The sequence below is a fragment of the Oreochromis niloticus genome, linkage group LG18, assembly GCF_001858045.2.
Source record: "Oreochromis niloticus isolate F11D_XX linkage group LG18, O_niloticus_UMD_NMBU, whole genome shotgun sequence".
Taxonomy (NCBI): domain Eukaryota; kingdom Metazoa; phylum Chordata; class Actinopteri; order Cichliformes; family Cichlidae; genus Oreochromis; species Oreochromis niloticus.
In genome coordinates, this window is record NC_031982.2 from 10,856,983 (window position 1) to 10,882,680 (window position 25,698).

The 25,698-nt window shown below is 40.3% G+C and overlaps 1 protein-coding gene across 1 annotated transcript; it reads left to right on the forward strand.

The window, feature by feature from the left end:
- The first annotated feature begins 207 nt into the window (after nt 1–207).
- Nucleotides 208–25,698, forward strand: wls (Wnt ligand secretion mediator). Its single transcript, XM_019347947.2, has 12 exons — nt 208–503; nt 4,321–4,593; nt 7,826–7,950; nt 9,053–9,214; nt 12,891–13,027; nt 15,844–16,012; nt 21,580–21,677; nt 23,029–23,092; nt 23,619–23,762; nt 23,905–23,988; nt 24,097–24,265; nt 24,986–25,698. Exons 1-12 carry the CDS (start codon nt 398–400, stop codon nt 25,093–25,095), a joined length of 1,641 nt encoding a protein of 546 aa, XP_019203492.1. The 5' UTR covers nt 208–397; the 3' UTR covers nt 25,096–25,698.

Sequence of the window (25,698 nt, forward strand, 5' to 3'; positions counted from 1 at the left end):
GTCGACGGCTCCAAACATGAGATGGGACCTCACAAACCTTCCTTTAAATAGCCCTGTACCCACACAACAGGGACGCTATTACAGGCATTCAGTGACACAGTAACCTGCATTACCAGCCTCTAATGCAATGCGGTGGCGCTCCACAGATCTTCCCCCTTGTCTTAGCTGGCTGTTGAGGGATAAAGCTGAGCGCTATTCGGTCATGTGATTCCTGTTTTTTTTCCCTCCTCCTCCTAAGTTGAAAGGCAGGAGCAGAGCGGTGGGGGCCCAGCTTGCCTTCCTACTTGCAGTGGATGCATCGCTTTCTTCTCTCCCTCTTCCTTTTCCCCCTCTTGTCCTTCCAACGTTACTGTTTCTCGCTCGGTGGTGATATTTTCAACCCAACATTTCCTTCGCCATGGCGGGGGCTATTATTGAGAATATGAGCACCAAAAAGTTGGTGATAGTGGGAGTTATTCTGCTTTTGTTCCAGGCGTTTGCCTTCATGGTCGGCGGTTTAATTGGTAAGTTGTTGTTTTTTTCCCGTTTTCCTTGCCTCAATTTTATCTGTACTTTTATTACGTGCTTTTTTAAGCTAACGTCTGTGTTTGTACGCGCGTGCTTGCGGGTATTTAAAGGTTAACGTGTATAAAAGGCTAAAACGGAAAACTTTTAAGTTGAGTTCATCGCTATTTACCTTGATAGGAGCGGTAATAAACGCTCCCGGTGAAACAAAAGACGAAGGGCGCTAACTTTTAGCCGTATTTTTTACCTTTCGAGACGAAATGGCACCTCCGCTCTAAATCACTGCTTTTGTATCAAGGTGTTTGCTGCCTGCGTGCCCACAACCAGTTGGCTTCGTTTCTGTGCTTAAAAATAACGCAGAAAATCACACTTTTAATGGGCTGTTTCAACACAGAAAAGCGCTGGGATACCTTTTTTTTTTTTCTTTTCCTTCCCCCGACTACTTTGATCCCAACTCGAATGTTCTCCTCTCCCTCTTCTCCCCCCTCCTCCTCCCCGTATATAATGTCTGCTGTGTGGGGCCCCCAGGCAGCATCTCTACCTTCCTTTCATTCCTTCCTTCCCCCTGCGTTTGTCTCCCCCTTTTTTCCTCCCCAAATCCCCACGGCCTCGCAGGCAGAGCATTCATGTTTCTCCCTTCTTCCACGAGTTTCATTTGCATCGAGGCAGACATTGCTGCACAGAAACACACATACACGCACAGCTGTCAACGCTGCATTTTTTGCCTTCAGGTCTGTATTGGAGTTGCTGTCAAGTTTCTTCAAATCCACCCACTCAAATACGCGCGCACAAGCCCCACCAGCAGTGCACCAGCACGGTCGATAGAAGTTGGGTCCATGTGAAAGATGCCTGTGTTGCTTTTAGAGTCTGGAAACCACCCACCAGCCAGTCCCCCCTCTCCCTCTCTCTACATGGCTGATAAATTAGCCTGTTTGGTTCATTCCTGGCTGAGATGGTTTTAATGAAGCTAGATTCCTTTGTGTTTGCTCGGTGGCCGGGGGCGGCGAGGGTAATTGAGTAGAAAGGGGGTTTTCTCCCCTTGTTTCCCGACAAACCCGGGAACACGGCATGGGGTCAGCAGGCTGAGGGGATGGCCATTATTCTGGACACACTGGGATAGAGACTGGAGGAGCTGGTGTGCCTCTGGACTCACGGGGTCACTTGATAATTGAACTCCGAGGGGATCCAGATAACTGGGTTTAATTCACTCCAGTGGGTCGTCCTTGTTGCTCTGTGTGCATTTTAATGTTTAATTTCGAACAGCCTTTAGCACAGATAAAGATCCTGGTGGTGGAGTTTTATGACTGTGCAAGAGCCTATAGGTGTGTAAACCGTGGCATCCGCCCTTTAGCTTTTGGTTTGGAGTGAGCAGATATGATTAGATGTTCAGATAAGTAACAGGATCTTTCTGGACAGGTGCACACAGTTTTCTTCCCTTTGTGGCTTCTGCACCTTTGGACATGATAAAAGGTTGAAAAATACATCGGTCTAACAGTGTTACCACTCGTGAGTTGGTGCTTTCTAACGGTAGAGATGGAGAAAAGAGCTTTGCATCCTCTTTGAAACACCACTAATCTGTTTTACAACCTGGATGTGAAAACTCAAAGCTCTGAATGCTCATCCTCACGAGTCAGTACTTCCTACAAGTACCCTAGACGGTGATTACAGCTTATGGCACCATACTAGGAATTTTACTAAGAGCTTAATAACTTCCCAGTAGTTCTTTTAGATTTGCTCAGCATTTGGCATATTTATCTTAGAGTGTGAGTTTTTGTTTGTGTTGAAGGCTGGTTTGATTGCACAAGAACTTGCATATATACCTTTTGATTGAAACCATTTCAAAGTTTTATCTGCATGATTTGAATCTATATCCTGCTTGTTATAAGCCAGTATTCAAATCAAAAACATTTTTGAGGCATAAATATGTTTTTATGACCTTTGTCCTAGTTTTGACTTTCATAACTCCCAGGTACCCATTTGTTCTTTTATTCAGTCTGTCGGTGGGAAGTGTTTTAAAGAATAATAATAAAAAAAAAAAAGTTAAATCTGCTTACTTCACTGCTTGTTTCAGTTCAACTTTAGTGTCTGACTTATGGCTCTGATTTTAAGTTTGCATCACTGCAATGTAGTGCAGACTTAGTTTTTCAGAATTTTTATTGTATGAATAAAGTTATTTGAAAAGTTGAGGCCATATTGTACTAATGAAGAAAAACATCCACTTTCAGAACTACTTTCTGTTACTTTGATGGCATCTTAATATGGTTTGTGAAAGGCACACTGGTAATCTTACTGGGTCAGACTGCATAACATTTACTTATCACAGTAAACAACAGCACAAGGGTGTTTATCCTTGTTTTATGTCCGCTTTTCTGATGCATCTCTGTGAGTTCCTTAGAAAAAAGTCAGTTTTAGAGAATTCCCCAAAGACAAAGCTCATGTATGTTGAGTTTTTACTAATTTGTGTTACTTTTAATACCCTTTTTCATATCAACCAGTCAGTACACGTGAGACCAAATTGATTTAAAAAAAACCCACAACAACAACAGGGTTGGGGGAGCATGAACAAAACTGGAACATTTCTGTCCAGAAACTAAAATCACTAGCTTAAGTGTGTATGTGACCCTATCGTGAGACTGTGCTGGTCTTAATGGGACTGCTTCTAACAAATCGTTAACAGGAAGTTGTGTAGTTTGATGCATTCAGTTGATTCTAGTATGTGAAATCCGTGCTCCATGATCAAGCATCAAGATGCATCTATTAGTGTCTCCATATAAAGGGAGAGAGTTAACAGTTGTAAACGCTTAACGCAGAGTGGTAACTTCTGTAACTACTTGACTTCACATATCCCTGACACAGAGATGGGCTGATTAGATTCCAACAGCAAACGACTTCCAGTACTCTTCTGTCGGTTTATACGCTGCAGGTGAATGATTTCCTACAAAGTGGTCATTTACAGCTGTTTGGATGCATTTTTTAAATCAATTTACTAAAGAGTGTATGAATGATTTATTAAAATGCGTGTCACTACTGCTGTGGCAAGTACTGTGTATTTACATTGGCTCATTATGCTGCTGTTGTGTGTATGTCTGAGTACAGCTATGAGGAGTATAAATACAAAAGTGACCTTTGTCTGAGCCAGTAATGTATAAGGGCTTGCAGGTAAATGCTAAACCACAGTGAATCTAACAGATTCACTGATTTGCTGATTGTCTTGCATAATTTCCTAAATTAATGTGAGGGGTTTTGGGGGCTTTTTTTGGGGGGGGGGGGGTCTACACCTTGATTCAGACCTTTCAGGTGTCGTTCACATCAGGCGTATAGGTTCCACAACAGGATGCCAGTTTCTTTGTTGTCATGATAATGGCCGTTCTTGTTCTATTACAATGGTTCCTGTGAGTAGAGACTGCAAACAGCAGTCTTGTCGAGCTCATGAATCTCAATGCGTAAACACTGTAATTGGTGCCTGAGAGCTTTCGGGAATTTTCCCTCCCTCTCACTTCACAGACAGAGCCTTGCTTGTAGGCATTTCCTAAACAGTGTAAAAAGTAATTACCAAAGTGTTTGTACTGATTTGGCTGAAAGTCAAACTGGCAACTGTTCCTAAGATATTAACATTGTCCTTGAACAGTTTAATCTGCGGCACTGAAGATTTATGTATTATATTTGGGCTAAAATAATTTCATGTGATTTATTAGTTTGAGGGGAAATTTGGCATGGTAGGACCATTTAAAAACAAAAGCAAAAACAAAAAACAAAACTCCTGCAGTATTTCAGTTTGACACTTAGTCTAACCTCTCTACCACTTTGTCTTTCCAGCTCCCAGCCCCACCACAGCAGTGCACTACTTGGCCACAAAATGCGTGGATAAGGTGAAAAAACCGCAGCAAACAAAGTGGTTCATGCCTTGGGGTGAAAAGAAGTGTGTTAACATCCAGTCCTTTGATGAAGCCATGGCCAAGGGGATCGAGGCTAACAACATTGTGTTTGCTGTCCACATTCCTCTTCCCAACAAGGAGATGAGCCCGTGGTTCCAGTTCATGCTGGTCATTCTGCAGTTTGACATCGCTTTTAAGATGTACAACCAGATAGGTGAGAACTAAAGGTATCTTATGGGTTTTAAAGGAAAATGAGGGATGGGACAACATGGATCATGTTTCGTCTCAAGGACATGGCTTTTTTTTTCTGCATGCCATAAACTTTGTCAATATTTTGTCTCTGTGGTATTTCTTGCTTTCACAAAAGAAAAATATTTACAGAGGCTCTGGACAAAGCTAACCTCTGAAATATTCACCTCTATTGTAATCTCCAGTCACCAGCGTCGTAAAAGTCAGCTACAGCTAATCTTTTTCAGTACAATTCTTCTTTTTTTTCCTCCCTCTTTCACCTTCCCCGAACACTCAGAATTCCTCAAAACGTCTCTCCTTAAATTTATGGCACAGAAAGGCAGCAAACAAAGATGAACGTTTTGCTGTTTCGTCTCTATAGCCTCGCAGATCTCAGGGTCTTTGTCAGTCACTGTTGAGGCAGGTATAAAGAGATGTAAACAGAACCCATTTTATGTTGGTTGCTTTAGGCCAATTACATTCCTTTGTTTTCCATATATCTTGGATATGTCATTATCCCAATTCAAGCTCCCCCCCTTTTTTTTAACATAAGCTTAGATTGATAAGGATATTACCCATACACCTCCATGGGTAAGCTGTTTGAGATGTAATTGTAATGGGTTAGGGAGGGAAAAAAAGGTTGAAATTTGTCATTGGTTTTGTTTATGCTGCTGATCCAGGCTGCCTTTTGATGTCTTCAGTCTCCCACTGGGAACTTTTTTGCATCTTCACCTAATTTAAAACAACATTGTTGTGAAGTGTACCAGTTCACAGCTCGATCTGCAGCATTCTAATAATGTGTCAAAGTACTTCAGAAGAGGGGGAGGAGGGAAATAAGTAGCACCTCCGAGAAGACAGGGTTTGGTGTCATGGCAGGGTGCTTACAATCCTCAAAGAAGGGATTAGAGAGGATGATGAGAAAGTCTAATGAGAGTCTGGATCACCAGCAGAGTCTGGGGAAGTCGATTTGAATCTCAATGAAAAATTGACTTCAAATGGATTGCAATGCATAGCAAAGTATTTGAATGTCACGTTGAGTACGATGGGAATGTTTGATGTAAAGAGGCTTATCTAGACTGACACATGCTTGTCAGCCTTAATACAATCCATTGTAGGCCAGCACACTCAAAGGTGATGAGAAGTATTTGTAGCAACAAAAAGGGCAAAATACCTCAAAATCTTTGCCTTTCTGGTCTGGCTTGTCTAAACAGCCATGGTACAGTGGCGTCCTACTCATCAGCATCCCTTACTTGCTCACATTCTTGGCCTCGGTTGTGTCAGGGGGCTGTGGGTTGTTTACTGCCTGGCTGTCTGACAGATGAGTCAGTGATTCAGCCTGGACCACAGACAAGCCTTTTTGCCAGATGTCATAGACTCATTTTGATCTTTCTGAGCTATGCGAGGTGCTGTGAGAACAAATGGATGCAGAAGGAGCAGAGTGCCACATTTAGTAGAAATCAGGTAGTGCTGGAAAAAGCAGGAATCTCACCTTGAAACGTAAAATAGTTGACAATTTTAAACCCTATAATTTACATCCCTTTTCTAGTGTACAACATTATTGATTGTTCAGTTTTATCCTGAGGAGGTAAGCTTCAAACCGAAAAAAATAAGAGGCTGGTAACGAACAGCCTGCCTAAATTGGCATAAGCATTGCGTAATGTGAGGCATTTTTCTTGCACTGATCAATTTTCTAAGCTCTTTAATCATATAAAAGGGCAACAATCAGGTAGTCAAATCACCGTTTTATGTTGTCTGGCACAACTTCTAATATTAAGCCATGTCTACATTCTTATTCAATAAAACTTACTGCATAAAACAATTATTGATTCTGATTTCATAAAAATGCCAGTGAGCTCCCAATTGAAACGCTGGAGCCACTTTGTTAATCTGCCGCTAACAAAATACTGTGAGGGTTAAATCCCGAGTAGAGCACGCTCACAAAGGTGGGTGGATTCTGTTCCTCTGGTGTATGACGAAGGAACACAAGGCCATCTCTTCCTTGACTACCTTATCTGTGTAACAATGTTCATCCCAGAGAAGAGCGTCACCCTTATTAACCACCACCCACCTGCCCCACTCCACCCAGCACCAAGCACCCCCTTTCTGGCCCGGGTCCAGGAATAACACAGCTGTTGAGGAGGCTTAGTTTCCGTGGCAATGGCTGCTGAAGTGGACTGGAATGTTTGCATGAAGCGAGCTGACATTTGAGGGCGTCTGGCTCAACCAATGGCAGAGGGGAGGGCATTACAGAGACAGTCGGCTGCCAGTTTTCATCTGGTTCCCTCTCCTTCTCTCTCGCCCTCTTTTTTTTTTTTTTCTTTCCTTTTTTTCCCCTGTCTTACAGCAGAGGCCACCGGGTTTCTTTCTCTTCATTCCAGCTTGTTTCATAACGGCACAAGAGGCTCTCTGGAGGGCTGGAGGAGAGAACACTTGGCTTTGTAATGTGATCTAAAGATGCAGCTTTAATAGCTTGGCTTTGGATCTTTTTGTTGGATTCACTGGGCTGGGTTGTTTAAGGTCTTGTTGAAGTTTGGGTGTATTAGGAAGTAACCTTGCTATGGTTACTTTGGAAGTAACCATATCGAACACGTAGATATTGAGAAATAATCTTATTAATACGAGTGTTTCAGAACTATTCCAGATTTGCAGGACCACTGTTTAACACGCCAGTGATCTGCACTTTACATGAATGTTGTTTTTACTTTTTTAGAATAAATCAGCTAAAGCTATGCCAGTTTGAAATGTAGCCTTTAATGACTTTTTGATGCAAATGCCGATTGCCAGTGATTAAACTGCTTCTTAAACATTCTACAGATTTTGACACATGCAAGAAAAAAGCTAGGGGTCCGCTGCTAAGAGCATTTGGTGGCTGTATACTGAAAAGGCCATGGCTGTCTGTCACCACGTTTTAATTTTATCTCATTGCGAGGATGATAAGAGGCAGCAGGTTTGTGCAGTGACGAGGCACAACACACGTCAAAATGCAGACGTGTGTGTATATGTATTATTCAGAGCCTTTTTTGTTCTTTCCATCTGGGAAAATGTTTCTCTCTGCCTTCTTTATTATTGTCAGTATTGTCTTTAGAGTATGTATATCAAGTGTTATATTAATGCAAAAGCAACTTGTTGTTGTGGTGATTATTATTATTGTTGTTGTTGTTGTTATTATTATTGTTGTTATTATTATTATTATTATTATTATCATTATTTTTCCCCAGCGGATGGAGCATTGGTGCACATTGATGTTGGCCTGGCCTACAGAGATGATATGAACAGTGAATGGACTGAGATGGCTCATTCCCTCGAGCAGAGGAAACTCAGCTGCAACTTCACCGCTACCAAGGTAGTTAAGACTGTAGCTGGACTTTTAATTACAAAAGCTTGCTCATTTTATTGACTTGGCACACAGAGCCAAAGTTGTGTCATGTCTGGGCTTGCCTCTGTCCTGTAGCTTCAATAACTCAGTGCAAACTTAATTTCTCTGCTGTACTTAAAAAAAAAAAAAAAAAAAATTAGTAGTATAAGTATAAAGTATTTTAGGGGTTTAAAGTACAGCTCTGTCTACCCTGCTGTTTTTACAGACATGTCTGAACTAGATGCAACACCCTTAACTTACCTAAGAACTCGGTTGTCCTCTCTGAATCATATTTAGTCGGTTATTGTTTAGCAATGAGGGGAAATGGGGTTTGTTAAAAGGTGAGAGCATAACTCTTGAATAAGGAGAGGTATTATAGTATTTTTCCAACTGCTGTTAAATAGAAATATGAAGCAATATGGTACAAAGCTTTTATGGAATAGATACTCTGTTTAGGTATTAATTGCAAGACTAGATGGATAAATTGCTTTACTAATAATGTAACCTTTTTATCAGCTTATACAAGAATGACGTGTAAAGTTAGGTTAGTTTATTATATATATTAGTTTATATAATGAATCGCATGGTTTCTGGCTCCAAAGTCTCTTCATATTATGAAAAAGGTCTGTATCATTAGCCTTAGTGAGAATACCCAAATTTATGGCCTAGTGAAAAAGCAGGCTATTGAACCCTTGGTAAAAAAAGAAATTGGCCCAAGGTACAGCATCCCAGGTAGAAATGTTTATATTATTTTATATTTTATATTATTTTAATATATTTTATATTGTAAAGGCTTCTGACAAGTTACATGGGTAAGTTAGTTAAACTGAAGTATTAAGGAGATATTTTATAGTCAAAATTTCCAATGAAAACACTGCCTAGGCTATTTTTGTGCTTACATTTTTGTGGGAAAGAAGGATGGAAAATGCTCTGCATTTACTTACGCTGCTGCCTCAAAGCTACATTCAGCTAATCTTGTGGATTTAGTCACAGTTTCAGAACTGTTGATGCTGATGCTTACCTAAAATAAATTCAAGTAGCTTTCCTCTTTAGGTAAACGTGTTTTCAAATGCTTCAATGTTTTCTCCAGACTCACGAGAATGAGGGCCGTCACTACGAGTGCGACTTGCTACCTTTCATGGAAGTGGGGAGCGTGGCCCATAAGTACTACCTCCTCAACATTCGCCTGCCTGTCAACGAGAGGAAGAAGATCAATGTGGGAATTGGAGAGATCAAAGACATCCGACTTGTTGTAAGTTTTCACAATGGCATGTCAGTGCCCCCCCCCTCCCCCAATGCCATGAAACAACTGCCAGAAATCTTTAATTTTTTGATAATGGAGTGTTTTTTGAACCTTTAGACAAAATATATAAAAGTATATAAATTTTTAATCTGCATAAATGAGTTTTAATTTGTATCACATTTGCTACATAAGCAATTTAGTTATTAAAAATGTGTCATGCAATTTATATAATTTTGTGAGGGTAAAAAAAAAAAAAAAAAGTCATGCTGATGATGTGGACGTCTCAAAAACTCACACAAAAACTCATGCATCAAATACGATATGCTGGGCTTTAAAGGGTTAAGGGATGTTGCGTTATGGATGATCTGATATCTTCGTATTGGTGTTGTTCCCTCATCATCATAATAAATGTTGTTCCAGTTTCAACATTGCAAGTGACCAATTACATTGTTGTGACGTAATACTTTTGCAAGCCAAGCGATTCATTAGTGTGAATGCTTGTAAAAGCATTCACAGTATTGTTGTTGTAATCTTTATTCTATTTTATTATTAGTGTGACTGCTTGTAAAATCATTCACAGGATTGTTGTTGTAATCTTTATTTTTCTATTTTATTATTATATATTCCGTACGTTTTTTGTACTGCTACTCCTTCAAAACCGTTCAACTTAGAAAAACCATTCAAACACCGTTAGATTCCTCTTCTTTAGGACATGACTGCTTCTGTTTTTCTCATTTTTAACATTTATATTTTTAATTTTAACTTTTTTCAACAAAAATTTCCAATGTATTTCAATGGGGAGACCCTTCAAATCCTCATAATTATAATTCAATAATTCCGGAATGTTGCAAGGTTCCGGAATGTTCGGAATTCCGGAATGCGCCAAGGTTCCGGAATGTTCGGAATTCCGGAATGCGCCAAGGTTCCGGAATGCGCCATGGTTCCGGAATGTTCGGAATTCCGGAATGTTCGGAATTCCGGAATGCGCCAAGGTTCCGGAATGTTCGGAATTCCGGAATGCGCCATGGTTCCGGAATGTTCGGAATTCCGGAATGTTCGGAATTCCGGAATGTTCGGAATTCCGGAATGCGCCATGGTTCCGGAATGTTCGGAATTCCGGAATGTTCGGAATTTCGGAATTCCGGAATGTTCGGAATTCCGGAATGCGCCATGGTTCCGGAATGTTCGGAATTCCGGAATGTTCGGAATTCCGGAATGCGCCATGGTTCCGGAATGTTCGGAATTCCGGAATGTTCGGAATTCCGGAATGCGCCATGGTTCCGGAATGTTCGGAATTCCGGAATGCGCCAAGGTTCCGCCAATGTATGCTTATTTAATATTTCATCACAGAGCAAACCTTTTATTTATTTATTTATTTATTTATTTAACATATTTAAAATTTGTTTTAATGTTGAATTAACTGTGGGGATTGTTTTAAGTGGGCACTCGGGATGTCATATGACCAGAAATGTGGTAACTGGAATTCTACAGTATGTTAAAAAAAAAAAAAAAAAAAAAAAAATGCTAAGAACGAAATACACCCAAAAACCCCCAAGACAACTCAAATTCACACACAAATTTCCCATGTATTTCAATGGGGAGACCCTTCAAATTCTCCTTCAACTTACTCCTCTTTAAACTGTATCTACTTCCACATACATTGACGTAGAGCCACCATTCAAACTTTAAAACGAAGACAAGACATTCAACTATTCAACTTGTATTTATCTTTATATCTATTAAACTTTTTCTTCAGTTCCAGTTTAAGTTTCATGATGTTTTTTCACCCGTTTCAGAGTTTATAATGGGTGTGTATGGGACGGAATGTTGCCGCTAGAGTGAGACAACTCAACTGCTAGAGTGAGAGGAGCAAGAAAATTAATCTTAAAATCTTTTCTTAAAACTGCTGCTGTGTCCGCAGCGTTTGCTCTACAGGTATGATTTTACCCTCAAAACGTAGCCATCGCTGTCCTCTTTCATCCAATGTGTTTACTATTGTACTAGGTGTTATGGTTCTTTCATAAATGTCACCAATGCACAGCCTCCTCCCTCCAACTCTTCCATAGACTCTAATGTTAAAATGGCTCAGAAGGTTTGGTTGAAAATCAGAAGAGCATGGTGTCTTTCCACTGTCACCACGTCCATATAATAAGCTCCACAGGCATGAAAACTGAGAATTTGGTAGACTGGACATTGCTGGCGCTCACGGTGAAAGAATTTTGTCAATACGACATGTACTTTTCATTTGGGAACAATTTGTTTGTGGCTGACTTTTCTGTTCATTTTAAGCAGCAAAAGTGAGGTGCATGTCTGTGTGTGTGTGTATGGAGCCATTGGGTGCAGTCACTATAGCAACCAGGCTCACACCTGCCTGCCTAACGAGCTCTGTCTCTCACTGTGCCAAGATTCATCTTAAACACTTCTCTTTCAACTGCTGCTGTGTCCACAGTGTTTGCTCTACAGCCATCATTTTACCCTCAAAACGTCGCCATCGTTATTCTCTTTCCAACAGCGTGTCTTTCAGAGCTCAGAGATGTAAACCTTTAAAACTGTGTGGATCCAAGTGGAGGGATCACATTTTAGTCATTCAGTGATTCAAAGAATATGAACTTTTAATATTCATTCAGATGTTTTCTGACTCTAAATTTTCTCTTCTCATTTCTTAGGTTTTTCTAATTTACAATTAAAACATTTTCAGCTTTTTTTTCCCAACTTCTTCTTCTGTGTAACCATCAGCTTTTAGCAGTTCAGCACTTTTGTTTTCAGGTTAAAGTCTGGTGGGTTTTTTTTTTTTTTGGTTTTTTTTTTTTTTTATCTCATTCAAAATTTCTAACTTAAATTCAGCAATCAATTCATTTCAGTGCATACATTCAGATTCAAGCATTCACACTGCAGTTTCTTCAGAAATTGCACTTTCTAGTTCATTTATGAAATTCCAATGTTGCAAGGACAATATGTATAATGCTTACCGTTTATTAAAGAACAGTATACTGAAATGCTAAGAATTCCAATTGCTGGATTGGTGGACAGAGGCAGTTTCTCGCAAGTTAAGTAGATTTTTTTTAAGGCAGTTTTTTCCGAAGTCGCAAAAGTATTACGTCACAACAATGTGATTGGTCACTTGCAATGTTGAACCTGATATAACATTTATTATGATGATGTGGGAACAACACCAACACGAGGATATCAGATTGTGCGTTCTGTTATAGCCCTTTTCCACTAGTACCTACTCTGCTCAACTCGCCTAAGTTTTTAGGGGTTTCCATTAGATGGTTATACCTATTATCAGGCCCTTTTTAAGCACCTGCACGGCAGGGGCTGAGGCTATCCAAAAATGTACGTCAACAGACTACATCCCACCGACTGGCTAATCAGCAGCATCACTTGTTGAGTCATGAGAGTGTCTCCTACACAAAATCAAAAATGCCATTTTTGAAACTCGGCAACAAAGGAAATGGCTGCACAAAAATCAATACAGTGAGCAGCAGGTATACCAACGCCTTGACATCCTTCATTATTGTGCTGTATGTTTCGACCCACACACATTATGTTGTAGTTAATTGTAATGGGGAAAAAAACTGAAACTGAGTGAAGTCAAATCACATTGAGCCGAGTAGGTATTAGTGGAAAATGGCTATTAGTGTTATCGTGCACTGACACTGATAGCGTTTCTTTTGCTCATCAGGGAATTCATCAGAACGGTGGCTTCACCAAAGTTTGGTTTGCCATGAAGACCTTCCTCACACCCAGCATCCTCATCATCATGATCTGGTACTGGAGACGCATCACCCTCATGAGCAGACCTCCTGTCCTGCTAGAGAAGTAAGGCCCCCTCATTATTAGCATCATAGTGATGATCTGTATAAAGTGCAACTTTTCTTTTTACATTTCCAAATAACACTAAATTTTGCTGCTGCCATCCACCTTTCTCGTCACTCCATCCATCTACCCTCAGGTGCCCAGTGATGAAGATTCAAGTAATTGAATTAGCTGTGGCTCAGTTACAATGATATGTTGAGGACCTGCAGTAATTGTTAGATGATAACACAATGGCTCAGCTTCAGCGCATGTACTAGATGAAAGTACATATTAACTATGGATGAAAAGAACAAGTAGGTCATCCTAGCTGTGTACAGTATAGGTCACTGACATCAGAGGGTGTTATTCATCAAGCGTCTGAGGAGGAATGGTATCTAGGAATGTTGGTATTTCGCACTTGGCTTTTTAAGTACCATACTGAAAATTCAGTGAGGTGGTGTAAGCAAAGCAATGTGGGAAACATGAGAAATCTGCATGGCTGTTTTTGTGAATTCCAAAAAAACCTCAAATATTTGTAAGAATTCTATAACCAAGCCAAGTCGATGAAGGTTCAAGCAACACATGGAGGCAGATGTGCTGTCCTGTGAACAAGTTGAAGTCATGCTCCGAGCCCAGTGTTTGTCTAACCCCCTGCCGTGGAGAGAAGACAGATCAGTAAGAGGCAGCGTTCTGCGCCACAGGAAAAGCCTGGCGAAGCGAGAAACGCGTTACAAAATCTGCAAGCTAGCACTCAGCTGACACATGCTGCACACACGCATTTAGGACAGGAACACACCCGCTACCGGGACACACACACACAGTCAGTGTATCTCTCCTTCCCTCTGTGTTTTCCAGCTCAAGGCTCTTATTCCCAGATGACCAGCAGGCTCTCAGGAAGTGCAAATTGTACCCTATTTGTGGACAGTGGATGATTTTTTCATGCTTTAAAAGCTTTACTAGAGTCTCCTGCCATGCTAGCCCACATAGGTGTCAGAATGGTAAACCTCAGACTTTCTCTAAAGTTGTGAGGAGGATGGATGTGAGGGGGACCTCAGGATAATATGAAACATCTTTATTTTGTCATTGGAAACATGTGCTGAAAATGTCAACTCCTCAGGAACGCAACAGACATTTTGAGTTGCTACAGCAGAAAACAAATGATAATGTTGATGGTTGCTCACATCTATTGCCTGACTCACTCAAATGCACTTAAGACATAATTCATGTTATTAGTTACACCTGTACTTTTCATGCTGTCCTGTGTTAAGTAGGGAAAAAAATGTCTGCCACTTCAGTTTTACAAACCAAACCCTTTGACTTTTTTCACACATGCAGGCGTATGCAGGTCCCAGTTCTCCTGCCTGTGTCGATGGTGCCCTGGACACATTCCATACATACCGATCTAATGTGGTTTCACTTTGTTCACTTTGCAGAACTGTCTGGCGTCAAATTGCTTAGAACGTGTATCAGATTACTCCTCTTGCCCACAGTGTTATCATAAAGTGTTTGTACCCACATATTTTAGGTCATCTATCTTCTGTAGCTCTGTTTTGCCCTCTTATCTGTCTATTTACAGTATTTGTTATATCAGCTGGTCACATGCAGGGACCTGTTGCAAGTTGCTAAGAAGACAAGCCTAATTTTCTCTTTCTCTGTGGTGATTGTTCTCAGTTCAGTGGACTCTAGATTTCATGAAACAGATATTCAAGGTCTAGCAGTAATGAGGCTGTTTAGGTAAAATACATGATTTAGAAACGCACAAGTCAAGCTTCTATGGGAACATGCTGTGGTTGTAGCTGAATGGGTAAGCTAATCAATGTCCTGAAGTCTACTAAGCCTGGTTAAGTAAATGCTCAGCCTAAAACAAAAAATGTATGTGTAACAGTTTTAGTCCAGATACAGAGGTTTATCCTTTAAAATTGCCTTAAAGCTGCCAACACAATTAGGCACTGGTTTTTTTTTTTTTTTTTTTTTTTTTTTTTTTTTTTTTTTGAAGTAACAAATAATACTTGTTGGTATATATGTTTTATAAAAATAAAAACACACTTCAGGATGAGAATGTCTCACTATGATAAAGATGATCCAGATCACTTGGAACAGCCTTATTAATTTGTGGTGACCCTGCCTTCTGAGGTTCAAGTGGGACCAAAAGCATGCCATAAATCCCACTGGGAGTCCTACTTCCCCAGTCTTTAATTCAAATTCAATGAAATGTTCAATGAAACTTCATTTATATGCCACCATATTCGATGTGTCAAATGAAAACCAGGCTAGTTCAAACTGTTTTTTTCCCCTTGTTTCCTAAAAAATTCAAAACTTTTCAATAAACATGGAAAAACAGATTTAATTAATCTTCTATTAATTTTAACATGAAGATGTCAAACTGTGTCCATTAAAAAAAAATCAACACAACAGGCTAAAGATGGAAACGACTCCAGCATGACTGCGGTGGAGAGGGGTGGGAGGTGCAGCAGTTGATTGCTGACTGGGAAGGTTGCGGGGGGGGGGTTCCCCTCATAGCCCAGAGGTTTGCGGGACAAGAACTTTGGTCAAAATGATGTTTATTTAATTTTTATACATTAGAAAGTGTTAAGTACACAACACTTAGTTTTGAGAGAAATCTACAGACCGCGGAGTTAAGATAATAAACACTGGAAATATCGGAAAGTCCAGTTGTTCTTGATTGCATCATTGCTTAGCTCTTAGCTGAAATTCCCGGTTTACATCTTTGGGTGGCTTTTCCTATGCTGAGTCACATGTCATTACATAAGTCATCAAAGTAGGTAATGTTGAATTCATGGTTGTCTCTTTTTTCTCTTTTTTTCTTTTTTCTTTCCTAGGGTAATCTTGGCTCTAGGAATCTCCATGACATTCATCAACATCCCAGTGGAGTGGTTTTCTGTCGGCTTCAACTGGACATGGATGCTGCTTTTTGGAGACATCAGGCAGGGCATCTTCTACTCCATGCTGCTCTCCTTCTGGATCATCTTCTGCGGGGAGCACCTTATGGTACTGTGCAAAGCTCCATTTACTTTGGTCTTGTGCATGTTTTTTCTGACTCGCTTTTGATCTTACTTACAGTTTCTTAATCTCACTTTTATTTAAGTATCCTGAATTATGGTGTTTATATGAAAGGATGATCGGGCTCGGATAAAAGCAAGGACTGCATGCATGCTCAGGAGAATGCCTCAGCTACTGCGCACCGTCTTCTCTTCCCCATTCCAGCTCATATTGATGTAGGAAAATGCAGAGCACCATGCACTTTGCATGTGTAATCACAGAGGATCTGTGCAGATTGTTTCTTGATCCTATTCTATGCTTTCTGAGTGTAAAGGTGTATTTATTTTGAAGTACATCTTGCATCCCCATATTCATCGCTCGCAAGACTTGACTCTTAATTTATATAATTTCCTTATTTGTCAGTTTAATTAAATAATAATAATTTTTTTGAGTGAGTGTTCATCTTAGGCTACGTCCACACGTACACGGGTATTTTTGAAAACGGAGATTTTCCGTTTTCGTTTTAAAAAACAATCCCGTCCACACGTAAACGCAGAAATGAAGGAAAACGCTGCCAGGAACATGCCAAAGCAACAGGTGGCGATATATTCCTAACCGTGTAGAAATGTTGGCCAATCAGAAGTCTAGAAGCCTTGGTGGGAAATGGTAAACAAAGATGGGGCACAGAAGCAGAACCGAGTCCTATGTGTGGAGGGACAGTAACTGTGTGTGTATATGTAAGCATTTAAACACTGCAGAGAGTACAATTAACAGTAACAGTATTGTAGAAATTCATTTCACCAAAACAATAACGTGGCGCACAGTGTGACGTCAAAAAAGGCGCACACCTTTGACGCTGCGCTTTCTTTGTTTTTCTCGTCCACACGTAAATGCAAAAACGGAGTTTTCGAAAATATCCACCCTGGCAGGCGTTTTTAGAAATCTCCATTTTCAGTGACTGAAAACGCCGTTTACATGTGGACGAAAGGTGCAAACACATAGAAAAATCTGCGTTTTCAAAAATACCTGGGTACGTGTTAGAGCTGGGCGATAAAACGATAACGATATGTATTGCGAAATAACTTTTTCTCGATAGAAAAATTAAACTATTGCGATAGACCTCATCTCGCTTGTCCTCTTAAAAAAAAAGAAAAAAGAAAAAAAAGAACAGCCAATCCAAATTAAGTAGCGCAGAGCCGAACCAATCACAGCCGCAGCGTCACGTCACATGACTTGTTACGTACAGCACAAGCGCCAAGGCGCACATGTGTATTTGTTTTTGCAGCTGGGCCGCCCAGGTAATGAAGGAAATGAGTTTGCCGACTACAGAAAAATCAACCGAGAGCGTGAGCGAAGGTTACCGAAGAAAAAACAGATGATGGTTCCAATGCTGGAGAGATTGTCAAACGGAAGGGCCACAGAAGTTCCGTAGTGTGAAGGTATTTCGGCTATTTCAAGTCTGACAAAAAACAGAGTAGCGCGCACTGTAAATTGTGCCGAAAGCAAGTCTGGATATACAATAAAGCGGTGCATGCTCAATCTCTGACTGAAAGCGCTAATTCGTCATTCGGCTTTTGTCAGACTAAAGTAACTGTTAAAACTGTTTGAAAAGCTAAGCTATACAACAAGGAGAGATTGATGCTACGTCCACACGTACCAGGGTATTTTTGAAAACGCAGATTCTTCTATGCGTTTGCACCTTTCGTCCACACGTAAACGGCGTTTTCAGTCACTGAAAACGGAGATTTCTAAAAACGCCTGCCAGGGTGGATATTTTCGAAAACTCTGTTTTTGCATTTACGTGTGGACAAGAAAAACGGAGAAAACGCAGCGTCAAAGGTGTGCGCCTTTTTTGACGTCACACTGTGCGCCACGTTATTGTTTCGGTGAAATGAATTTCTACAATACTGTTACTGTTAATTGTACTCTCTGCAGTGTTTAAATGCTTACATATACACACACACAGTTACTGTCCCTCCACACATACGACTCGGTTCTGCTTCTGTGCCCCATCTTTGTTTACTATTTCCTACCGAGGCTTCTAGACTTCTGATTGGCCAACATTTCTACACGGTTAGGAATATATCGCCACCTGTTGCTTTGGCATGTTCCTAGCAGCGTTTTCCTTCATTTCTGCGTTTACGTATGGACGGGATTATTTTTTAAAACGAAAACGGAAAATCTCCGTTTTCAAAAATACCCGTGTACGTGTGGACGTAGCCTGAGAATTTCCTTTTAGTTCTCAGTTTATTTGATATTGACAAAAGTTAGTCAATTTTGTCTGTTCTTCTGTAAAACGACCTAAGATTTATTTTTAGAATTAAAATTTTGTTTCTAAGTGGAATTGACAATTTAGTAGTCTGTTTTGTTTGTTCTATTTTGAAACTTAAACGCTTTAGCGGCTGCCTTTTGTGTAGTTTACAATATTTGCCTTTATCTGAAACTGAAGTCTCATGTTCCTTAAGTACATCTACCCTGTTGAACTTATTATGGGAAATAAATATTTAAATTAAAACAAGCTGCTGATTATTTCACATTTTACTTGTGAGCAACGGCACATTTAAATCTTACAAATATAGTTATTTGGCTTATATCGTGATATATATCGTTATCGCCTGAAATGAAAAAAACATATCGTGATATGAAAAAATCTTATATCGCCCAGCTCTAGTACGTGTGGAGGTAGCCTCAAAGAAGACCCTTAACAGCTAAACAAAACTGTTAACTGAAAGCTAGAGAACAAGCAAATATGACAGCTGTGAAGAGTTCAGTTCAATGTTTCATTACATGCATATTTGTTTGGGTTTGTTTTCAGTAATGTGAAAAAAAAACACATTTGGTTCTCATGACTAAAAGCTTTAGTCATGAGTCTTGTCATGGGTTCATGTTAAAAACCTACACCTCACACTATAAAGTTTGGAAAAGTGGTTTTGCCCATTTTATCTTGTCATTTTTGTCCAGGAAACAGAGTTCTTTGAAACATTGGTTCTGGGCAGAGGAGAACTGAAGATGTGTGATCTCTGTGTACCAGCCATCAAAATCTTGGCCGTCATCCCACAAAAAAATCGCAGGTTATTTTTATCTGACGTCTGTAATCTGGCCTGGATTGAGGCAGTCACGGAGATGATCAGACATCAGCTTGTTTTTTTGTCACCTGAACACAGTGACCATTGTCTTGATGAGCTCCGTGTCTGCCTCAGACGGGTTCATCGTCTCTTTGCCCCGCCTCAACTCTCTGGACTGTAGCACAGCAGGCTTTTCTCTTGTTGGCTGGCTGCCTCTGCTCCACTTGTTTTCGTTGGCTTCAGCATGCTAAAGCCTCTGCAGCAATGTTGCATCTCTACCTGAAACACCTGAGCTTGTACGTGGTGTGGTTCCATGGCTTGTTCTTAAACCCGGTTGCTTGTTCTCAAGGTTTCGCTCTGTACAACCTGTTCATTCTGTTCATTATCTAATTTTGCTGTATGTTAATGTGTAAAAGTTCAAGACAGTTTTGCATGACAGCCGTGATCGGTGCTTGAGCTGATATGTTTAACAATGTATGTACAATCACTGTATTTTTCAAATGGGTTTTATTAGATATTAATAGAAGGGAACATCATATTTTAAAAGTCCCCTGTTGGATCTGAAACTGGTACATTTTACGTGTGTGATGCAGATGTTCATTTGCTCTTGTGAGATCAAAAGCTGGCATTTATGGCATTTCATACATTCGAGGCTGTGTTTGTGCAGGGCTCTGATGTATTTCCCACCTTGTCATACAACAGTATTTTTCCACCCATTGACAGATGACTTTGGTGAGACTACTAGAGAAGTTTTATCCCAGTACCCACCCACTTTGCATAAACAAAATTCAGCAAATCGTAGCAATAATGCACAAAATGAACAGTGACATTCCTGCTCTCTGGTTGCTCCTCTTACTGGTCTCAGTTTGGTTTCAAATTTAGGTGTGTGTGTGTTGATCATGTTGTTGGATTACAAATTTGAACGACAATAGTGAGCGACAGAAAGATTCAGACTGTTTTGTGTACATGAAGATTTTTCGCACCGGGCATTTAGAATAATCAAAACAGGAAAAGATGGTCAGGTGACTATTACATAATTGATGACTCTGCTGTCTTAAAAAATTCCATACATTAGACAGGTGTGCTTATTATGTTGCCAAACAACTTCCAAATCCTTGGTGTTGGTCTCTGCAGATATCACAGACTTTATTAATTTGACTTGTCCTTTTCTTGCTATTACTCATCCAAGTATCTGCTGCACAAAAGTTTATTAGATTTCTCCCTGTCAACATCTAATAGACACACCTTTTGGCATTTATAACCTCTGGTGTGTATTAACTCTGAACTCTTTCAGCTTGGTCAACTTGTGCTGAACATTAAAGTTCAGTCTGACATTCACGTCGTCTCATTAAAGCGCTTCTTGTGGCGTGATACAGCAGGATCTCTTTATGTAAAGCGGCATGACGAGTCATTTGGGTCCTTCTGCAGAAAAGTCTCAATATTTTGATGGTGCCTGTTGATATTTTCGTCTTCATCTTCGTCTTAATCCTGGGTACAGTGTCTGGACAAAAGTATTGAGGAACAAATCTTAATCTTTGAATTCAGGTGTTCTCAGCTCAGTTGCCATGGTTGTATAAAATTAAGCACCTAGCCAGTCAGTCTGCCTTAACAAACATTTGTCAAAAAATGGGTCATTGTAAAGTGCTCAATGAATTTGGGTGTGGTTATGTAATAGGATGCCAGTGTTGTAACTCAATTTTTATTTTATTTTTTCCCCTCCTTGATCAACTGTCAGTGGTATTATTGCAGTTTAAGTGTTTAGGAACCACAAAGGTGCCAGAGTGGTTACAGTGTGAGGTCAGGGAGTGCTGAGGCACAAGGTGTGTCACCAAGTCACAAAACTCTGCTGAATAACTGCACAGGTCCAAACATCCTCTAGAATTAATCTTTAATCTCATAGTGCTAAGTTGTTTTCTCAGCTTTTGCTATTTCAGTAATTACATCTAAAATTGTTTTTCTAACAAATCGAAGAATCTGTATTTCTGTTTGTCCTTCACCTGTCTGTCGCAAATCTACCTCACACTCACTGGATGTACTGCTAATGATCTGAGTAACTACAGTGTAGTGTTTGATGTTGTTCGGATGAAATATTTGGTATTTTTCCTATTTCTTGGAAATCAATGGATGGAGCCTGTTTCTCCTGTGAACAGGCATCATCAAATGCGAGATGTCACAGGTCAGAGAATTTTGCAACTACTGAAGCTTGATTTGTGTCTTCATAGTATCAGAAGATATCATAGTTTCTAAATTACCCTCCACTGACTGTGAGATCTACATTTGCTGCTGCTAACATGTCTGTGACAGTGAGCACAGCCAGTAGTTGATTTTAAGATCGCAGTCCAATCAATCAATCAATCAATCAGTCAATCGCAAGTCAAAAAATCTGATGAAGATGGTGTGTTTATGAAAGGACATCAGTTTCATCTACAGCATGGCCTTTCCTCGAGAAGGTAGCATGCAGTAAGTGATGAAATGTGAAAAACATCTGTCTGTTTTGTGCTTCTCTTTCAGGACCAGACGGAGAGGAACCGTTTCTCAATTTACTGGAAGCAGGTCGGACCTATCGTGTTTGGTTCCTTTTGCCTCTTTATCTTTGACATGTGTGAGAGGTGAGACTAAGTTTCATTAAACACAGTTTTAAATAACCGTATTAAAACAGAGTGTGTCTATTGCATTATAGAGGTGCGTTTACAGCAAACCACAGATGGTATAAAGATGGACGTAGCCACCGTGACCTCACTGATTGGTTCGCAAAGTCTTGTTTATGAACCTTTCAACTGGGCGTTTTTTTGCTGTCTCTGTTTGGAAACCAGACATGCAGGGAATGGATTGATTCGATTAATCAATCAATCAATCTTTATTTATAAAGCACTTTTCACACACACACCAAAAAAATGTAGCACAAAGTGCTTTACATGGTTAAAAGCAGCCCACCCCACCCTCCCACTCACTCCCCACACTCCCACTCACTCCCCACACTCTCATTAACATAAACTATCATGAATACCCCCCCCCCCCCCCCCCCCAACACACACACACACACACACACACTCTTAAAATTGGGCTGGGTACGCATTAGCCAGGTGAGGAAACGCTATCACAGGGAGCCGTCTGCACCGGGAGCTGGTCACAGACCGCAGCCTCCAGGCTGGGCACACAGCAAGAGGGAGGCAAAGAAGCCCCCCAGCCAGGCTGAGATTGATTACAACCGAAGACAATGCATGCTCATTGGCTAATGATTTATTACTCACAAGCTGTTACCCAATCGATATACCCTAGATCAGCGGTCCCCAACCCCAGTCGTTTGGTACCAGGCTGCGAGAGTTGAGGCCCGGGTGGGAAATTTCTGGTTTTCGGGGTTTATATCAGTTTTTTATCGTTAACTTGGTTTCCCTGGGTCTTTTCCTGTGTGTTATGAATAAATTTTCTTTTTTTTAGTACTGGTACTGTTTTTGTTGTTGTTGTATTTATCCGCGACACCTTAAAGGTCGGTCCGTGAAAATATTGTCGGACATAAACCGGTCCATGGCGCAAAAAAGGTTGGGGACCGCTGCCCTAGATAATGCCCCATTTTAACTCTAATGAGCATATTCAATGCAAGTTTTGTGATTTTATTTACATGACACTATTAATTGAGTCCAGATACTCATCAGGAGACTATATAATTTCTTTTTTCAAACCACAATAATCACTCCTTATTTGCAACTGCTATGGCTAATTGTTGAAAATTAGTTAAATGTACTTTCGTTTAACCCAAAAAAAAAAAAAAAAAAAAATTCATTAGTCATCCGCCTCAAATTTGCATCACTTTGTCTTTTCATAGGCTTTGCATGCATTGTACCAATATTTTTCTTTTCCATGTGTTGTCATATCACTCTTTTGAAGTGTGTCTGTATATAAAAAAGATTTCTGTTATACTTGATGTTTATTTTTTTTCTTTATTTTTTTTCTCCTCCTTAGAGGTGTCCAGCTGAAAAATCCCTTCTACAGCATCTGGGCTTCGGACATAGGAACTGAGCTGGCTGTATCCTTTTTATGACCAAATGCTGAACATTCATTAGGCAGAAATGATGACAGTGGAGACCCTTTGGCAGAGTAAATTACCAAAGCATGACTTCTGAGTTTAGCATGAATAAACATTTTTATGGTTGATCTTCTGCTTCATTTGTTGGAACAGATTAATTTCTTCATTAATACTATGCCAGCTTCCAAACTGCACTTGGCTTCTGCACAAACTGGCAACTGTATTCTCTTGACTAATATGATGAAACATTCAGTTATGCCATACGTGCATTGCTGAGGGTTCTTGTGTTTACGTGTGCAAACTTTTTTTTTTTTTTTGGATCACCTTGGCTGCTTTAAAATATATTATACAATGATCCATAACTGCATGAATAGAGTTGTGGGTTTATGAGTATAACTTTAAGTTTTTCAGCTCAGACATTATTGTGAAAATGTGTTTTATAAGTTTAAATTTGTGGAACCTTTTCATCTATTTTCACTATTAGTACTACTACTACTACTTACTTCCTTGACAAGAGTTTCCTTAGATGGCTTTCATAATTGTGGCAGGGATCTGTGCGTGTCTCTACTTTCTCTTCCTCTGCTTCATGGTTTTTCAAGTCTTCCGCAACATTAGTGGCAAGAGGATGTCCCTCCCTGCCATGACTAAGGCCAGACAGCTTCACTATGAGGTGTGTGTCTGCGGTTTAGTCTGTCATGCCAGTGTGTTTAGATCTAGGTTCTTTATTATCTTACACACACATTAATGCACTCCTAACAGTGTTATGACGCTTAATGTTTTCTTACTAAGTAATCCCACTGTCATCATTTTAGGGTCTGATTTTTAGGTTTAAATTCCTCATGCTGGTCACTCTGGCCTGTGCTGCACTGACAGTGATCTTCTTCATCATAAGTCAGGTGAGTCTCATTCATAAAGTTATGAAATCTGTTGTGTCTCAGAGTAAGGGCCAGTTACGACATTGAAAGGACAATATCATTAAAAATGGTCTCTTGGTTTTGGTCCAGGTGAATGAAGGTCACTGGCACTGGGGAGAACACACGGTGCAGGTGAACAGCGCCTTTTTCACTGGGATCTACGGCATGTGGAATCTGTACGTGTTCGCCATCATGTTTCTCTATGCACCGTCTCACAAACACTATGGAGATGAGCAGTCAAGTGGTCAGTGCATCACTGGTAAGTACACCTTTCTACTTGCCTTATAATTAACCCGACCCTTCTTTTTTGTCTCTAAAAATTAAAAAATCATGGCAATAATTTATTAATAAGGCTAGCTTTTATTGCTTGCTCCTAGACGTAAGCCCTTTCTCTTCATTGTATTAAAGCTGAATTTTATTAATGCCCCCCGTAGCTCTTACTTCAGTCTAATAGAGAGCAAGTATCTGTCTCCTCCTGTAAAGCTGCCTATTCATCCAAAGTTTGTTTTTTGGAGTGAGTGAGAAAGGCCTGATTCCCAGGGGAAAGAAGGGTCTCTTTGGCCTGAGAGTGAGATTCTAATGGACACCAGGCTTCCTTCCAGGCGGAAAAGAAGGGAACAGTGAAGAGACGGGGTGGGGCGAAGAGCAAGGAAGTAATGAAAACCATCCATCCATCTCCTGACGTCAGTGGCATGAGAGAGAGAAAAAGAGGGTTTGAAGTTTGGAAGCTTTCCCTGAAGTGCGTCAAGGGGTCTCATGGGAGGGGCAGCTCTCTCCAAGCTTCACTGTTTTGATTTACTTTTTCAGCTCTCCAGTTTCACTTCTGCTTTGCGCAAGCTGAGAGTGTTTATGCAAATGAAATTCAGTTAAAGCAACTTGATATGCAACAGACTCCTGCCTGCAGTAATGTAAAGTTTAAAAAAACACAAAAAGGACTAAAGATGTCCTTAAAAATGTGATGATGATGTTTTATGTGCAGGTGATGCCGGAGTGAACATCGGTGAAGACATGCAGCTGACCACAACTATCACACATGTCGATGGTCCCACTGAGATCTACAAGATGATTGGCAAAGAAGCCCAGGAATAGATTTAACACTGTTACGCAGACTCCCATCTACTCTGCTCCACCACTGATGTATATGTAATCAAACAGGCTTCCTCTTTATGTCTGAAATGGCTCTAAAATGGGATCTGCAATCCACCATGCATGCAATTACCATCACCCCGAAATTGCTCTCTGGCACCAAACCACGAGGTTGTTTAAAAGCCAGTATGTTCCCAAAGTGTCTTTTTGTCTTTGTAAAGGCTGAATATCAGCACTCCTATCAGTCCTGTTCATTTCACGGTGGAATTTCTTCTCACATTTCATACTTTATTGTAAACTATGTGGTGTTTGTTAATGTTGCGCAATACCTTTCACACAAAGTCTGGTACTGAAAAAGCTGCTTTACAGGGAGACAAAAGCAGTTCTTTGTGGTGTGAGCCGCTGTCGCACTCCTGTGCCATTTGTTTTAAATACCTGAGCTGACAAAGACCGACTGCAAGATGTTTTAGACACGTGGTTTGATTTTCTGCTTTATTAGGGGGCGTTTTCTCATTCAAGGCGTTCAGAACCTGTCACAAATGTATGTGTCATAGAAAGTAGATCATATGGAGTACTGCTGTCACAATTAGTCATTCAAGTCCTTTT

Excerpts from the sequence above, each read along its gene's own strand:
- wls (XM_019347947.2), top strand. The coding sequence starts at position 398 with ATGGCGGGGGCTATTATTGAGAATATGAGCACCAAAAAGTTGGTGATA. Across the intron at positions 4,594-7,825 it reads TAAGATGTACAACCAGATAG|CGGATGGAGCATTGGTGCAC; the intron begins GTGAGAACTAAA and ends ATTTTTCCCCAG. Across the intron at positions 13,028-15,843 it reads CCTCCTGTCCTGCTAGAGAA|GGTAATCTTGGCTCTAGGAA; the intron begins GTAAGGCCCCCT and ends TTTCTTTCCTAG.